This window comes from Dermochelys coriacea, chromosome 13 (assembly GCF_009764565.3).
Source record: "Dermochelys coriacea isolate rDerCor1 chromosome 13, rDerCor1.pri.v4, whole genome shotgun sequence".
In the NCBI taxonomy this organism is placed as follows: Eukaryota; Metazoa; Chordata; order Testudines; family Dermochelyidae; genus Dermochelys; species Dermochelys coriacea.
Genome location: NC_050080.1, coordinates 20,827,078 through 20,844,742, shown reverse-complemented (window position 1 = coordinate 20,844,742; position 17,665 = coordinate 20,827,078). Strand labels below are relative to the sequence as shown.

Below are 17,665 nucleotides of genomic sequence, written 5' to 3'. Positions count from 1 at the left end.
AGTTTATCTCTGAAGCTTCTCTTTTAACTTGGCACTCTCTGGAACCCTGGGAAACTTTGCCACTACTGCCTTTCTCTCCAAAAACCTTTCCCAAATCATTTATGCCACCGGGTGAAGACACTGCAGAAATGATTCTCAAGTGGTATAAATGGTTGTAGCACCATTGGAGGGTGCTAAGGAAGGATAATTCACACCATTCACACATTGGTGCTATGCGAGCTACACCAGTAGAGGATCTGTCCCTGTATTATTGCATTAAAAACACAGGTTATATGTATTTCCTTCTGCAGCTAGCCCTGGGATGTATTTTTAGCCTCTGTCCATTGCTCTGCCCTGCCTGTAAAAATGAATTCCTGCAGCGTTGCCAGCCCAGACCTGGTCTCCATAAAGTAGAAATTGACTCGACCCCAAGTCCGTTCAGCACGGCTGTTGGCCTCACCTGTCTGTAGCTGGAGCCAGCAGAGCCAATCAAACGTATTTTTCTTCTCACCACTCTTGCTGGAATGATCTAGGGCTACACATTGTGCCATTCATGTCTAATGCCCCGGGGACCGTGAAGCTGCCAGAGCTGCCTGGAGTTCCACTGTGCAATATATCTGCCCCTGAGTCAACAGAGAGCTCTGTTGAAGCGATGGCGAGTTGCCGTCTTGAAAACAGAATGGCTCTTTTTTTCTTTATGTGCTAAAATTAGAATTAACCGACTAGCTGAGCCGAATACAGGAAACTATACCATGGGGAGCAGGCTTTTGACTTATGCCCATGACTCATGTGGCTGGGACCACAGACGCTGCTCTCTGCTGATCCCTCCCCTGGACACTAGAGGTGAGGGGCCAGCAGGGGTGGAAAGGAAGGACAGTGTCGCTAAGTGGGGGGTTTAATAGTCTTCTGCCCTTCCTTAGCCACCTTCCCCCTTCTCCAGGTGCTTTGCAAACTGTAATGAATTCCACATGAGTCAGTAGGCAAGTCAGAATCACTAATTTCAGGACTCTAAGGAAAGGAAGGAATGAGAGCTGCAGAATAAGGACAATGAACTTCAAACAAGCAGAGAACTGGTGGTAAGGTCCCATCTTATTAAAGGCATAACTGCAAACTAGCCTGATGTGAAGGAAGAATAAGAAGAGATCATTGGGATAGCTGGCAGTTGTGCCAATAACAGTCTCTCCTTAAGAAACTGCCAGCTCTTCTGAATTCCTTTATCCATTAGATTTTCTTCCCAGGGGACCTTAGCTACCAGTTCTCCGGAACAAAAGCAGAAAGGCTAAGGCACACAGTGAGTTACACCTAGCAGGGGACATAAAAGGCAAGAAGAAGAGGGTTTTTAAATACATTAGGAACCAGAGAAAGATGAAGAAAAGTTACATCTTCTGCTCATCAGGGAAGGAGAGCTAATGACTGATGACATCAAGAAGGCAGAGGTGTTTAATGCTTATTTTGCTTCACTAAAAAGGCTAACGATGACCAGATACTCAAGACAATTAATATTAATAACAAGGAGGAAGAAAGGAAAGCCAAAATAGGGAAAGAACAGGTTTAAGAATATTGAGATAAGGTAAATGTATTCAAGTTGGCAGGGCCTGATGAAAATCATTGTTGGGTACTTAAGGAACAGGCTGATACAATCTCGGAACCGTTAGCAAGTATCTTTGAGAACTCATATGGGTCCCAGAGGACTGGAGAAAAGCTATCTTTAAAAATGGGAACAAAGAGGATCTGGGGAATTATAGAGCAGTCAGCCTAGCTTCCAAACCTGGAAAGATACAGGAACAAATTATTCAGTGATCAATTTGTAAGCACCTAGATGATAATAGGATTTTAAGGAATAGTCAGCATGGATTTCTCAAGAACAAATTATATCAAACCAATTTAGCTTCCTTCTTTGACAGGGTCACTCGCCTAGTGTGTGTGTGTGTGTATGTAGAGAGAGAGAGAATGGAATCAGCAGATGTTGGTATAACTTGATTTTAGCAAGGCTTTTGACACAGTCCCACATGACATTCTCATAAGCAATCTAGGGAAATATGGTCTAGATTAAATTACTATAGGGTGGGTACACAACAAGTTGAAAGATTTTATTCAAAGAGTAGTTTTCAATGATTCATCATCAAACTGGTAGGAGATATTTAGTGGGGTTCTGCAGGGGTCAATCCTGGGTCCAATGCTGTTCAATATTTTCATTAATGACTTGGATAATGGAGTGGAGAGTATGTTTGTTTATAAATGTTGCAGATGACACTAAGCCGGGAGGGGCTGGTAGCACTTTGGAGGACAGGATTGGAATTCATATCAACCTTGACAAATTAAAGAATTGGTCTGAAATCAACAAGATGAAATTCAGTAACAACAAGTGCAAAGTACTACACGTAGGTAATAAAAATCAAATGCACAACTACAAAATGGGGAATAACCGGCCACACAGTACTACTGCTGAAAAGCATCTGGGGCTTAGAGTGGATCACAAATTGAATATGAGTCAACACTGTGATTCAGTTGTGAAAAAGGCAAATATCAATCTGGGATGTGTTAACAGGAGTATGTCAGACACAGGAGGTAATTGTCAGGCTCTGATGAGGCCTCAGCTGGAGCACTGTGTCCAGTTCTGGGCACCACACTTCAGGTAAGATGTGGACAAACTGGAGAGAGGGTTCAGAGAAGAGCAACAAAAATAATAAAACATTTAGAAAACCTGACCTACGAGGAAAGGTTACAAAAACTGGGCATGTTTAGTCTTGAGAAAAGACTTGGCGGGGGGGCTGACAAAAGTCTTCAAATACATGAAGGGCTGTTATAAAGAGGATGGTGATCAATTGTTCTCCACGTCCAGAGAAGGGAGGACAAGAAGTAAGGGGCTTAATCTGCAGCTCAGGAGATTTAGGTGGGATATTCAGAAAAACTTTTTAACTCTAAGGGCAGTTAAGCTCTGGAACAGGCTTCCAAGGGAGGTTGTGGAATCCCCATCCCTGGAGGTTTTTAAGAACAGGGTGGACCAACACCTGTCAGAGATAGTCTAGGTTTACTTGGCCCTGCCTCCGTGCAGGGGGCTGGACTTGCTCCCTGAAGGTCCCTCCCAGCCCTACATTTCTACAATTCCATGACTAACGCCGTTTTACCAGTGGGGAAACTGAGGCCCAGAGAGGTTGCAACTTGCCCATGGTCATGCAGTGAGCTGTGAATAGAACCCAGCTATCCCGCCTCTCAGCCCTTGCTTTGACCTCTAGGCAACACTAGTCCTGAAGCCCCTAAGGGACAGATTTTTGAAGGAATTTAGTCACCTAAAGATGCAGGTGGGCACCTAGTAGGATTTTCAAGAGCACTGAAGCACCGAACTCCCATTGATTTCAATAGGACTCCCATTAGGTGCCTACCTGCCTCTTTAGACACCTAAATGCATTTAAAAAACTGGCCCTAAATGATTCTTGCTGCTGCTGATCCAACCTCTCCCATGCTTGTCGTCTCATCAGAGCCATTTCTAGGTACAGGAGGAGGTGGGAGAATGAGATGTACTGGGGATAGTGATGGGGATGGGACAAAGAGCTTGCCTCATCCCTCTGCCCCAGCAGGTTAGTTTGAGCCAGTTCCAGCAGAGGGGTGCAGAGCAGCTGGATTTGGGGTTCTCTCATCCCATGGCACACTGCATGGATGCCATGATCACAGACCTGCCCAGAGGTGGGGCAAAAACCGTGCCAGGCCAAGCAAGTCTTTCAGTGAATATAACTATAGTGTATATCAAAAGGGCAAAGACTCCCGTGTGTTTGCTGCATGGTGCCTGGATAAGCTCTGTTTGCGCCACTCTTGCTGCATGAGGCAAGGATGAGCTACAGAGGACCGAACCAAAGCCTGGAGCAGGGCTGGGGCTCCCATGGAGTTAGCAGGGGTTGTGCAGGTCTGGACAAGAGCAGGATTTGGTCCAGTGTCTTGAAAACAATGAGCTGCCCCTTAGACAGGCATGGAACTTGGACCTTGAGAAACATGAAAATCCATTTCCCAAACCACTGGAAATAAAGTAACCTGAGTAGCATAATCCTAAACATGCCAGCCACAAGACTACACATGCCTGCAAGACACAGGCATAAACAGACGGATCCTCCAGGAGCAGTGATGCAATTAGACGATCGAAAGAAAGAGCCGTCTGTTGCAAAGCCCGCCCAGGATTCTGAAGTTCGCTAGGCAGTAGCCTCTTTCTTCCGGGCCTCCTGGTATAGCTTCAAGAGTTCAGTGTAGGTTAAAAGCCAGTGTGGCTTTGGCAATTAAGGCACTTCTAAATCAGCCTGAACTGCCAAAACAGCATGTTTCAAAATATACCATCCGCCTTTTGATGCCGTAGTGATCTGAAGACTCTAAATAGAACTTTAAAGCCCACTTGTGTGTAGCACTCAGAGCTCCAGTTCCATGAAACATGGATTCTTCTTAAGGCAACTTTAACTCAGCAACTTGCTACTGAGCCATAGATTGAAGTGTGCGTGAAATGACAGGGCTAGTAATGGCCCAGAAAGCTCAGACTGTGCTACTTTTGACAGAAGTTTCTCTTTGTTTAAAGCCAAAATTTTCTTTTAAAGAAATAACCCCATTAGGGGCTGCAAATAAAAGCACATTAGGGCTTAGATTCTCAGCTGCCATAAATCAATATCGCTCCACAGAAATCAGTGGCCCCAGTGCAGGAATTACTGGGTGAAAAGCTCTTTGAGGTCAGACTAGGTGATCACAATGGACCTTGCTAGCCTTAAGGTCTATGACTCCATGAAATCAATGGCACCACTTGACACCAGCTAAAGAGCCAAACCATGACATCTGCAAAACATCTAGTAAAAAGATCATTTGAACCAGTTAAATGCTCCTAGAGGCATGGATTTATTGTTGTTCATTTGTTAGTAAATTTAACAAAGGGGTGATGCTTCCTTCTGAAACAATTCTCAACAAATCAAAAAAGAATAGACTGGGTATTTTATGCACAGATAGAGCACTTGGGAGGGGGCTAACCCCAGGTCTTACAGACCACAGGGATGTTTGTACCAATCTCTCAGTGTTAATGTCAGTTTCAGGGATGCTGGCAGACCTTGATCCAAGCCCTGTTTCTATGAAGATCCTCCACCATTCCAGGCTTGCTAGCTCTGCATGAAGAGGTGAAAATTGGTCCGAGTGAATTCCTGATGGATGCTGTTGAGTAAGGTATCAGAGTCCTGTGTCAGCTCTGGAAGGACCTGTAGGGCAGGGAGGAAGCTCTGCTCTGGGGTGTAAGTAAATGTGAACGAGCTGGAGTAGATCAGCCCATCATTCCTTATGAGCGAGAGTGGGACGGTGATGGGGTATCTAAGCCATCGCCAGTCGCTGCCAAATGCCGAGACATCAGGGACCACACACACTAAGGACTTGGAGGTCCTGGGAACAGAGCACAAAAAAAAAGAAAAAGAAAAAGAAAAAAAAAGAAACCACATATATTACTGTAGCCTTTCCAGAGAGGAGCCTCTGACCTGTCCTACTCACAACTCTAACGCAGCCTTTCTCCCATAGTGCCTTTGAATAGAGCAAATTCTATTTTGCCACCTGGTGGCAGGCATTTAGTTTTAGGATTAATGGCAGCTCCTGATTTGTCCAGTCTCCTTCCTTCTCTCTTTTGTCACTTTCTCCCTTTCCTCTGTGTTTTGGTGGGGTTCCTGTTCCAGGGTTTGGTTCTTTGGGCCCAGACTCTCACCCTCTTTTATTTTTGCCTCATGCCCATGCTGCAGATGGAGCAGCCATATACCTCCTGAAGTGGCCTCGCAAAGGGCCCATTCTCCCAGCCTGAGATCCCTTGCTGTAAATGCTGGCGTACTAGTCAATGTCCATCAAGCGCAATCCTGAGCTGGCACAGGCATGGATCAGATGCCCTAGGAAGCCTTTTCCATCTCTAATTACGATGCTTGTGTGTGTGTGTGTGTGTGTGTGTGTTATTTCCAGACTCATCTTGCTTTGCCTTGTGGGAAACCCAGCACAAAACTCCCACCTAAAGCAAAGCTCCTTGGGACCATAATAATAACAAAAAAAGCCTGCCAGATGTAGCTTTTAGGGATGGTGCCATTTATGTCACCTTCCACCACCACCACCGCTGCCTGTGTCTAAACACCAGCTCACCAGACTGGTTCACTGCTTTACCTGTACATAGTCTCAGCTTCCACATCTCCAAACCAGACCTTCAGATTTGCATGGAAATACTCGCCCTGCACCTCCAGCATCGCCACGTCCCCTCCACCAGTCAGCTGTCACAACCAGAGCACATGAGAGGGGTCATACACCTTGCACCATGATGTACTGCTGCCCCAATACGTTCCTGCAGGCGGCAACGTTCCAAGCTGGAGGGCTTGCTGTCCTCCCTGCAGAAGAGCGAGCAGTGCACACTGTCCTACCCCAGGGGAGGAGAACTGGGCCCTGAGCTGTGAGTGGGCACAAGGAGAGGGAGTTGAGGAGACAATAGGACCAGTTATTGAGCAGAAGGGAAAAGATCAAAACTTATCAATTCCTCAAATCATCTGTGAAAAGTCGCCCCTTCATTTGCACAAAGGGCAGCGTGTGGCAAGAAGCCTGGGGGTGGGGAGGGAGGTGATTCAGAGGCACATGCAGAGCTAGGAGACAGGATTTGCAGCCTCTTGTGCTTCGCTAAACTAGGTTAACAAAAGCCGCGCACAGGATGACAAGATGGAAAGCCCTCCATACCTCCAGCATGGTTATAAGTGGGACTGGGCTCACGGGATCCTGAATGCAGGCCAGGCGGTCACTGAACGTGTACTCCACAGTCTCCGTTCCAATTATCGTCCAGCAGGAGCCATCGTTCAGCAGCTCACGGTTCGCTTCCTTTGGGCACGGAGATGCCTGCGTGGAATTTTAGTGTCATGGAGGCCATGCACCACAGTGGTGAGAGCCAGGGACTGAGACCCAGAACTCCTGGGTTCTATTCCTGACTCTGCCATGGTCTGCTTGACTTTTGGCAAGTCACTCCACCTCTCTGTGCTGCTGTCTCAGCATCAAAGGGGATTAATAATATCTCTCAATCTTTGTAAAGGGATCCGAGAGCCCTGAATGGAAGGTGCTGGACCACCAAATTGCTATTGTTATTATTAGCCAGCTGCCACAGTTCCGTGTTCAGGGATAGGGAGATGAACTCTGTGCTGACCCAAAGAAGAGGTCAAGATCAGTGACTTCACCCTGAAATGCTTCTGGCTTAACAAAAATCACATGAAGCTTGGCTATGTGACGCTGTGGGAGGTGGCCAAAGAGGCAGGGCCAAGCAGGGAGGAAGAGAGGTCTGTGTTGCTGTAGGGTGACACGTAAGATTAGAGCAAGGCCCAGCATGAGCAGGTTAGGTTGGAGGGGTTTCCACGCATAGGTTCTCTCCCTGTTCCCACATCGCATAAAGGACTGAATTTCATTTGGGGATTGCGTGAGGGTGGGTTTTAAGGTAAGGACCCCCCCAAGTGATGGACTCAACAGCAAGTAATAGGAGGGAGGAGCTGGAGGGAGTTTGCTCTCACTAGCAGCTGGACAGTTTCCCAGTTCATGCTGCATTACCTGGAACTGGATCACTTTCTCGGTCGAGAGACACAGGTACATCCGGTTGCTGCCCTGGAACTGGAAAGCACACTTGTGGAGCTGGGAGATAGGCTCATCCACATCCAGCATGGCGTACTGCTTGGTGACTTTCCGAATGATCTGCAGGGAGGGATACACAGGCGGGCTGATCGGCCATGGAGGGGAGCAGCTCAGTGGCTGGTGCGAACCATCACCTCCAGAAAGTTCAGCATTTTTATCCTTCAAAGATATTCTCAGCCCAAAACCTCCTCTGGGGCTGGTTGTGGGAATTCCCTGCTCCCTCCCCTATTGTCTGACATGGAACAAAATCAGCCCCCATCATTTTAGCCTGTCTCCTGCCACTGCCCTCCCATTTGCTACACCTGCACGGCTTGCAGAGCTGGATCAGTTCCTAGCAGGCAGTGCTCCATCCTCCTGACCTGAGGCACCAGGCCATATTACATGCCTAGATCTGTTGTCTCCACAGGCCACACTTCGTTAATAAAGATCAGGATGGCTGCAACCTGCTCCGTGTTATGCCACTGCTGCCAGCTGCTGGCTGAGCAAAGTTGAGGCATGGAGTGAGGGTTGCCAAATTGCAGGAAACCAAACATCCTTGCCCCACCCTTTCTCCAAGTCTCTGCCCCCTGTTCACTTCATCCCCCCTCCCTCTGTCACTTTCTCTCCCCCACCCTCACTCACTCACTCATTTTCACCAGGTTGGGGCACAAGGTTGGGAGTGGAAGGGGGTGAGGACTCCAGCTGGGGGTGCGGGCTCTGGGATGGGGGCAGGGATGAGGGGTTTGGGGTGCTGGAGCCGGCTCCAGGCTGGGGCCAAGGGGTTCGGAGTACAAGAGGGGGCTCAGGACTGGGGTAGGGGTTCAGGAGGGGCTGTGGGGTACAGACTACGGGAGGAAGTTTGGGTGTGGGAGGGGGTTCCAAGCTGCAGCAGGGGCTTGCGGCACAGGAGGGGGTTTGGGGTACAGGCTCCAGGCAGCGCTGACCCTCAGGTGGCTCCCGAGAAGTGGCGACATGCCCCTCCAGTTCCTAGGCGGCAGCGGCGGGTGGGTGGCCAGGGGGCTCTGTGTGCTGCCCCCACCTGCAGGTACCACCCCCGCAGCTCCCATTAGCTCCAATGGGAGCTGTGGAGCCAGCCTAGGAGCTGGAGGGACATGCTGGCTGCTTCCCGGGAGCTGCACAGAGCCAGCCACGGAGCCTTCCCACCCTGCTGGCACTGTGGCCAACTGGACTTTTAGTGGCCAGGTCAGCTGTGCTGACTGGAGCTGCCAGGGTCCCTGTTCGACCAGGCATTCTTGTCGAAAACCGGACGCCTGGCAACCCTACATGGAGCTGAAGCCAGAAGCATTCCCCATCCTATCCAGTGTCTGAGTTTCCTGGGAGCCTTACCAGGGGAGGCAGGGTAATGCCAGTGGCTGTGCAGATGAGCTGGACTACGGAGCCGTAGCGAATGTACCCTTCCCGCAGTGGGAACTCACTCCGGTTGCAGTGCTCATCAGCTTCCCATGGAAAGGAAAAGAGATGGAGAGTTACCAACCTGGAGCAAGAAGGAGGGAGCAGCTCCCTCTGGCTCTAGCTGCAGGACCAGGGTAGAGGAGAACTTTCTCTCATCACGAAGCCTGGCAGCAGGGTGGATAAGGGGCTCCGTGGAGACTCTCCAGGCAACTGGTACCTTTCTTAGTATGAAGCTCGCTCCAATTTGTGCATCTTGAAGACACAGGGTAAATGCAGCCTGCAGAGGGCAATGCTCCCCGCAGGCAGTTCTCCACTGCAATTGGAGCAGGCAGGCCGGCACAATGGCAGCTGTAATCTCTGCAGGTGACACCTCCAGATTCACAACGGGGAGGGAGGCAGCTGAGATCCCTCACATTTCATACAAAGCCGGCCTGGCCATCAGGCACATGCCAACATGGACCTTGGACAGGCACAGCCTGAGCTGCCCTTGCTCAAGACCAACAGGCTTTTTGGGCCTGATCCAAAACCTGATGCAGTCAATGGAATTCTTTCCACTGACTTCAAAGGTCACTGGATCAGGCCCTTAGTGAGGAAAGGGCGTTGGGAGTCAGGATTGAGTTTAAACTGCTCCCAGCCCTTTCCCCTGCTGTCTCCTTCCTGGAGAATGACATACCAGCGCAGGAGAAGGGAATTGGATTGTTACTGAGTCTGGGCAACACACTGGGACTCCAGCTGGAAAACATGGTGGCAAAGGGAAGTTAAGGCAGCTTGGAGACCCCGGCAACCGAGGGTTGGGGGGAATGGGGGACAGGAGGGGTATTCACAGGGAGGATAATTTCACACTGCCTGGGAGTGCTGGTATCAAAGAAACCAATGTGGTCAAAAGAGGTTCCATCTCCTATCTATTCTTGGTACCTATATAGCCCCATCCTTGTAGTATCGGAACGGCTGCTGCTCTTTAATGTATTCTCACAACACCCCTGGGAGGCAGGGCAGGGCTAGTACTGATGGGGGCTGAGGTCCAGACCCTCAACATACATAGGCTTCTAACTTCCATTGACATCTGAGCATCTGGGCCTAAATGACTTACTGAAGATCACGCAGGAAGCCAGAACTGGAATAGAGAATTGAATCCAGGTGTCTGAAATCCTGGACTAGCTGCCTAATCAATGGACCATCCTTCTAGCCCCCTCAGAGCTCTGTCTGTAGGCAGGGAGGAGCAAAGTGCTGCAAAGAGACACAGGCCTCCTGCTGGAAGCTGGCCTCAGGGGTTCCTGACATTTTTTAGAAAGCTACTTCTGGTGACCTGTGATTATGACTCGTTAGAAATAATAAGCAGCATTGTTCAGATTGGATTTGACTGCCCTGTTTGTCTTTCACTATTGCTATGCTTGGGTGGCCAAATCTACCCCTGCTGTTAATGGACACTGGTCAAGTGACTTCACCAGAGGTGTACCAGCAGTGAATTTGGCCCCGTGTGGACTGCTGAGTTTGCGGAACATGTAAGGTCCTCACCCAGGTGCAATGTGAATGCTGCCCATTGCCTTGCGCTAGCGATGAAGGTGCCACCCTCTACGGACAGATAACGGGTGCTGACTGTCTGGGAGCGGAGGCGGTTAAAGAGGGAAACCTTGGACCCAGATGAGATGCACACTGCAAAAGACAGACAGATGCCGGCATTAGCACTGATGGAAACTTACTGTAATCATTATGTTTTTTCCACCAAATGCATCCGATGAAGTGAGCTGTAGCTCATGAAAGCTTATGCTCTAATAAATTTGTTAGTCTCTAAGGTGCCACAAGTACTCCTTTTCTTTTTATTGTAATCAGTATCAGCTTGCCCGAATACCGGAGCATTGCTGAGCGATTTGATAGCTGCCCAGGCCAGTTATTGCTTTGTGTAGAGTTAGGATAAAGAATGCAGTGAATCATCGTGTTACAAAATCTTGTTCTTCTATGAGTCTTTGTCCACATGGATCCCACGGGTGGTGTGCATACACCTGCAGGTGCGTGAGTGGGATCCAGGCAGACAAAACACCTCGAAGAACCTGTGACTGTGAGGTAAGTAACCATTCTTCTGTGCTGCCAACACTTCATAATATCTTCAAAATCAGTGACCGAAAAGACCTATTAAGTCCTATCTTGTGCAGTCCGGGGTTGCTTTCCCCTGCTCTACAGGTCATTAGCTAATGCTCCATGTGTTCTCATTTCCATATCAGCATGTTGGTTGAAAGCACTTCTCTGCCTTTCTGACGCCCCAGTGCTGTCACACTGGGGTTGGGGCTAGGCTGGTGTACACAGCATAATGAACACTAGCCCTTTCTGGCTGGCTTTCCCTTTATCTGAGTACCAGCTGAGATGGCCTTTATAAAGGGTGGGTGATGCCTTTGTCCGTATGTGGAGATCTTTGAACAGAAACCCTGACGAAGGTTCTGCATTAGATCTTTACACAGCATGGTAGGATATATTTTTGAGAAAGTGGACATAAATATGCACCGATCCATTCTTCCTTCTGTTGACTTCACCGGACTTTGGATCAGGCAGCCTATAGCACATAAGCCTGTCATGTGTAAGGACTCGGCTGATATTCAACCTGCCATCTGTGATACTTTCTTGTTTGCTTTATATCAGTGCCCCATTCTAATAAAATATCTGAAAAACCTGTTCAGGTATTAGCTACTCAGACAGCTGAAATGGGGCATGCTACTGAAGCAACGGAGAACAGAGAGTATCCCAGAGATTGCTGTTAAAAACCCTTCAGCGCCCAGCTCCCATTGATGAGGCTGGCTCCCCTGCTACTTACATTCTGTGTTCTTCAGGGACTGCTTCTTCTGCGAGGGTTTGGAAATCACTTTGATCAGCTTGCTATGGAAAGTGCCGATCTCCTGCCCATTGCTGAAGAAGAGCTTCAGAACCAGCCGGAAATGCTTCCTCTTCTCTGTGTCTGAGATGTAGAGCGCTTTGGCACAGCTGAACTCCTGTAAGTAACAAGGGGCTATTGTCATAGGCTGCAGATCGTGTCTGGAGTCTTTGGGTGCATCTTCACTGAAGAACTCCAGTGAGGGGACATACCGATATCTGCCTACCTAAATACCTAGAGAGATACATGCTCACTTGTTCATTTCCTTTGCAGCTGGGGGGCTTTATCTGCTGTGAAAGTGAGAGGCTGGCCAACAGCATTGGCTAATGGTCGCTTAGTGCAGGCAAAGTCCCCTGATAAACTCACCTCTGCTCATACACTGTTGTCCCCAAGCAGGAGACTTGACTGAGCAGAGAGTGATAAGCATTGCAGGGTATGGTTAAAGGGACAAATGGCCATGGAGACTGGAGAACTCCTAACTATCACAATGATGGGGCACTACTGTTGACAGTGTTTATTATTTGTATTGCGGGAGGAGCTAGGAGCCCCAGTCAGGGAGCAGGACCCCATTGTGCACCAACTTAGTACAAAGACAGACCAAAAACACAATCCCTGCCCCTAGATGCTTTCAGTCTGTGTAAAGATGCTCATGGTGCTTTCCAGACAACAAACAAAAGACACAGGTCGAAGGAGCTTGCCTTTTAGCTTAGATTATATGAAAGAGTAAATAACAAGAAACCAGGAGTTCCTAGAGGCTGGGACCATGGCCCCACCAGCCCTTCTACCATATCAAGTTTTGTCTAATTAGTTGGTCAGGTATTTTAGGCAAAAGAACTTTAAAACTAGTGCATGTGTGAAAAAGGAAAAAAAAAATCACTGCTGAATTTTGCATGAAAATTTTTGCTATTTTGTTTCCTGGAACTTTTTGCTTTTACTTGAAATGTTGATGATGTGACATTTTGTGTCCACAAAATGTCATAGGAAAACCCAGAAATCAAGTTCCTTATGAAACTTCCCATGGGAGTAAAAGTGCTGGAAAGTGGAAGTGGCTATTTTTGAAACTCTTCCTGCATGGGAAAAGAGACTGTGAGCTGACAGAAACTTTTCCATGAGTGTTTGTTTCTATCTACCCACCTATCAGAGATGGTTAGCATAGGCCCTGATCCTGAAAACTCTTGCTCACATGCTGAACTTTACACACAATTGGTCCCACTTGGCTCAATGTAAATGAGCATGGCCAGGTTAGTAGGGTGGGTTAGACTGTAAGCTCTTTGGGGCAAGAACTATATCTTCATATGTGTTTGCAATGCACTCCAAAGTCCAAGGAGGCCCTGATTCTGGCTGGGGCCTCTGGGGCACTATCATAAGGAGTACTGCAGAAAGGGAGCTGGGGGTCATAGTGAACCACAAGCTAAATATGAGTCAACAGTGTAACGCTGTTCCGAAAAAAGCAAACATCATTCTGGGATGTATTAACAGAAGTGTTGTAAGCAAGACATGAGAAGTAATTCTTCCACTCTATTCTATGCTGTGTGACAAAGTTCTTGCTCTACCTTGGTGGGTCTTGCGCTTTTGGCAGATTTGCCCACCTTGGAGCTTCACAGCAGCCCTCAGCTTGGCCGTTTTTCTGAACCCACAGTCCAGGTCAACTCTTCCCGTGTCTGACCAGGAGTTGGGAGGATTTGGGGGCAACCCGGGCCTGCCCTCTATTCCGGGTTCCAGCCCAGGGCCCTGTAGAATGCACCTGTCTAGAATGCTTCCTGGAACAGCTGTGCGACAGCTACAACTCCTTGGTCTACTTCCCCATGGCCTCCTCCCAACACCTTCTTTATCCTCACCATAGAACCTTCCTCCTGGTGTCTGATAACGCTTGTACACCTCAGTCCTCCAACAGTTCATGTTCTCACTCTCAGCTCCTAGTGCCTCTTGCTCCCAGCTCCTCACATGCACACCATAAACTAAAGTGAGCTCCTTTTTAAAACCCAGGTGCCCTGATTAGCCTGCCTTAATTGATTCTAGCAGCTTCTTGATTGGCTGCAGGTGTTTTAATCAACCTGTCTTAATGGTCTCCAGAAGGTTCCTGATTGTTCTGGAACCTTCCCTGCTACCTTACTCAGGGAAAAGGGACCTACTTAGCCTGGAGCTAATATATCTGCCTTCTATTACTCTCCTATAGCCATCTGGCCCAACCCTGTCACAGCTGATTAGGCCTGAACTGGAGTATTGTGCCAATTCTGGGCGCCACATTTCAGGAAAGATGTGGGCAAATTGGAAAAAGTCCAGAGAAGAGAAACAAAAAGGATTAAAGGTCTAGAAAACATGACCTATGAGGGAAGATTGAAAAAATTGGGTTTGTTTAGTCTGGAAAAGAGAATACTGAGAGGGGACATGATAACAGTTTTCAAGTATATAAAAGGTTGTTACAAGGAGGAGGGAGAAAAATTGTTTTCCTTAACCTCTGAGGATAGGACAAGAAGCAATGGGCTTAAATTGCAGCAAGGGAGGTTTAGGTTGGACATTAGGAAAAACTTCCTAACTGTCAGGGTGGTTAAGCACTGGAATAAATTGCCTAGGGAGGTTGTGTATTTGAAGATTGAAGATTTTTAAGAGCAGGTTAGACAAACACCTGTCAGGGATGGTCTAGATTATACTTATTCCTGCCATGAGTGCAAGGGACTGGACTAGATGACCTCTCGAGGTCCCTTCCAGTCCTACAGTTCTATGATAAACAGTAATACAGAGAGGGAGAGTGCAACAACAAGGCTCCCTTTCACTTGCAACACTAGGCAAAATCATTTAACCCAGCAACTCCACCTGCACCGGATTCCTGCCCAACCTGAGCTTGATGACATGTGCAGAAGAGATTCAGTGCACAGCATGGTGCTACCAACTGGCTCCTATTAGTCATGTGGCTGAACATACAACTCTCCAAACTACAGTGCCTGGGCCTCCCCTAGAAGGGGTATCTTCAGTAATGCTCTCACTCTAAATAGTTTCAATGTCCACCTTATAACAACAAAGACTTAAGTGAAAGGATGCCCTTCATGGTGGTGTGGGAATGGGAGACCCGCAGGGGGCTGCAGGAGCCAGATGGCAGTTCGTCTCTGTCCTTCCTTAAGTGCTTTTGAGTTTTCAGAAAGGAAACTGCCCACCTTGCACTGTGCTGTGTGTATTAACGATGATTCTTAAGCACCACTGCATGAAGGGCCCAGAAGACAAGACCCCCTTCACCAGAGCCACCATCACCTTACTCTGTACACCTAAGAAAATGCACTGCAGGATAAAGCAGCTCCCACTAGGACACTGCAGCCCCCACTAGGACATAATGGGGGCCATTCAGAGGAGCTATAGTTCATTTAAAGGGGGAAATGATTAGAGATGTTATTTCAGGTGGAGTGAAGAGCTGAGGAATGGCAGAGGCTTTATTTACACTGGGGCTAGAGAATTCCAAATGGAAATTAATGTTCACATGTGATTTACCCAACATAACACAAGAAATCTCCCTAGATTTACAGTTTCCCAGTCACCTTGGCGCTTCAGCTGCACTGATATGCCTAGCTGTAGATGTGAGGGAAGCACTGCAAACACAAAGGTCCTTTTTGTTATATTTCTGGCCAACCCCAGACCCCACATTCTTCAGAGCCCCAAGATAATACTTGATAGATTTCTTTCCCTATAGGAAGGTGCCAAGTTATAGCTCCAGCCCATGACGTTTGTGACAGGTTGGTGTTTTCGTTAGCAGTTTATCTGTAAAAAAAAGACCACGCTCTCATTTTGTGATGAGTGGCATTGCCATTTGTCAGGAGAATACTATGGGCTGGGGAAACTACATAATCCCTGGCCATCCTCCAGCCACAAGGGCCAGGAAGTTGAAAAGATGGTGACACAGAAAGATCAGTTTCCTGACAAGCCGTGAATGAAGAGCACTCAGAATGCTGCAGGGAGATGCCAGGTCACATGTGACTAGGGGGCAGGGGAGCCTAGAGGTGTTGTGTGAGTGCGTGTCGGGGGAGTCACTTTACTCGGCTTACCTTGGAGTCCGGCTGCTCCTCAAAGTTGAGTTTCTGGGTCTCCATGTGGCTGCTGCCCATGCTATCCAGCCCCATGTACCCACACACCCTGAAACCAGCCTCTCCCAGATCACTCGCTGGAAAAGAAAAGGAGAAACATTTCCCAGACACAGAAACCTGGACACTGGGTGAAACCAATGGAGCTGGGACCATGGAGCTGGAGTGAGAGGTTAGGGCTGCTGCTGCTCAGACTGCTGGTGGCAATGGAGAGAGTGGGAGGGCTGAGCTGTTGTTGTCTCCTATGCCCTCGCTAGAGAGAGAAAGAGGGATACTGACCCCCCTGAGAGGGCACATGCAGGTGAACCTCCCCAGAAGCCCAGAAGCATCTTTGTGACACTTGGACACTTCTGGTCTCCAGCCACCCTGATGTAAGATGCTGCTTTCCTGCATCTCACCCTCCCTACCCTGCACTCCTAGACACATTTGACAACAGGCTCGGCAGCTTATCCCGACTGCCCTGCTTCATCATTTCCCCCCACCCCCAATCCCGGTCTCCATCCCCCTTCTGTTCCTCCTGGCTCTGATCTTCCTGCTTCCCTTCTCCCACATCCCTGTCTCTACACCCCTCCAACATTTTACCTTCCTGTATCCTCCCCCACCTGGGCTGCACATTCCCCTCCCCAGAGCACATTCCAGAAGTCTCTTGTTCTGCTAAGTATGTAGGATGTCTTCACCTATGCATACACAACACCCAGCAGGGATGGAGTGGGGCACATGTCAAGAGATGGAGAGCTACCTCAAGCTGTGACTGTAACGACCTTAAATACCCAGGACAGGACATTTGTCACCCTTGTCCTCTCCACTGCTATCCCCAATCCAATGTTTGCTACTACCACTTGTAGCGTCTTTGTCTGTCATTTAGGTTGTAAGCTCTTTGGGACAGGGAACTGGGGTGAAAGCCTTACTCCACTGAAATAAATGGCAAAAATTCCCTTGACTTCAGTGGGGCCAGGATTTCAATGTGTCTTTATTTATTCACCTGCATGGTGCCTTGCATGCTTTGGGGCACTCATTGAGTGAATAATGAAAATAACAGGGCAGAGCTGCATGGGGGCAATGGGAAACATTTTTCTTTTCTGGGGACCCAGGGAAGTGAAATTTTCTGCATGTTTTACCAGCACTGAGAACCTTTTCACCACGTTCTGCTGGCCACCAAGTGTGGCATTTCCTACCCTTACGGGCACCCACACCCCTCAGATGTTAATTATGTCAGTACTGTTTTTGCAGTAATTGTTTCACAGTGATCATAACTAACGGCTGAAGCAATGAAGCCCCCTGCGCTATCTGAAATGAATGTGCCCACTGCCATCCCGACATGACCCTGCACTCAGCACCCCTTTCAGCAGAGCCAGGTTTTGCCTGACCACCACTCTGAGCCCCTGCTGTGTCAATGAATCTGGAGGCTGTCAAACCCTCTCTGTGGTCGGGACACATTTCCTGCAGCTGGCAGCCTGTGGTGTTTTCTCAGGCTCTCGGCTGTCTGGTGGGCCCGTTGAATCCCTCACAATGATTAATTTCCTGGTCTGTGGCTCTTAGGATATGTCTACCCTGCAATCAGAGGTGTGATGGCAGTTCATGTAGGCATATCCCTGATGCGGACTGTACAAGCCCTCCTGAAACCCTGGCTACGTACTTGCATTGCTAGCACGTGCTGGGTTCCGTGTTACTCTCACTTCACCGATATTTTAGCCTTGCTAGCTAGATTAAAGCTAGCCCAGGTATGCCT

The 17,665-nt window shown here is 48.5% G+C and overlaps 1 protein-coding gene across 1 annotated transcript in view; it reads right to left on the bottom strand.

Moving 5' to 3' along the window:
- Nucleotides 1–4,688: 4,688 nt before the first annotated feature.
- RBPJL (recombination signal binding protein for immunoglobulin kappa J region like) overlaps nt 4,689–17,665 on the bottom strand; it is a 28,473-nt gene continuing 15,496 nt past the window's right edge. The window contains exons 5-12 of the mRNA XM_038370063.2: nt 15,901–16,016; nt 11,813–11,987; nt 10,525–10,662; nt 8,944–9,053; nt 7,537–7,677; nt 6,685–6,840; nt 6,127–6,230; nt 4,689–5,373 (exon numbers count right to left, since the gene is read on the bottom strand). Coding sequence (XP_038225991.1) covers nt 5,100–5,373; nt 6,127–6,230; nt 6,685–6,840; nt 7,537–7,677; nt 8,944–9,053; nt 10,525–10,662; nt 11,813–11,987; nt 15,901–16,016 — 1,214 coding nt within the window. The 3' untranslated portion in view covers nt 4,689–5,099. The remainder of the gene's footprint in view (nt 5,374–6,126; nt 6,231–6,684; nt 6,841–7,536; nt 7,678–8,943; nt 9,054–10,524; nt 10,663–11,812; nt 11,988–15,900; nt 16,017–17,665) is intronic.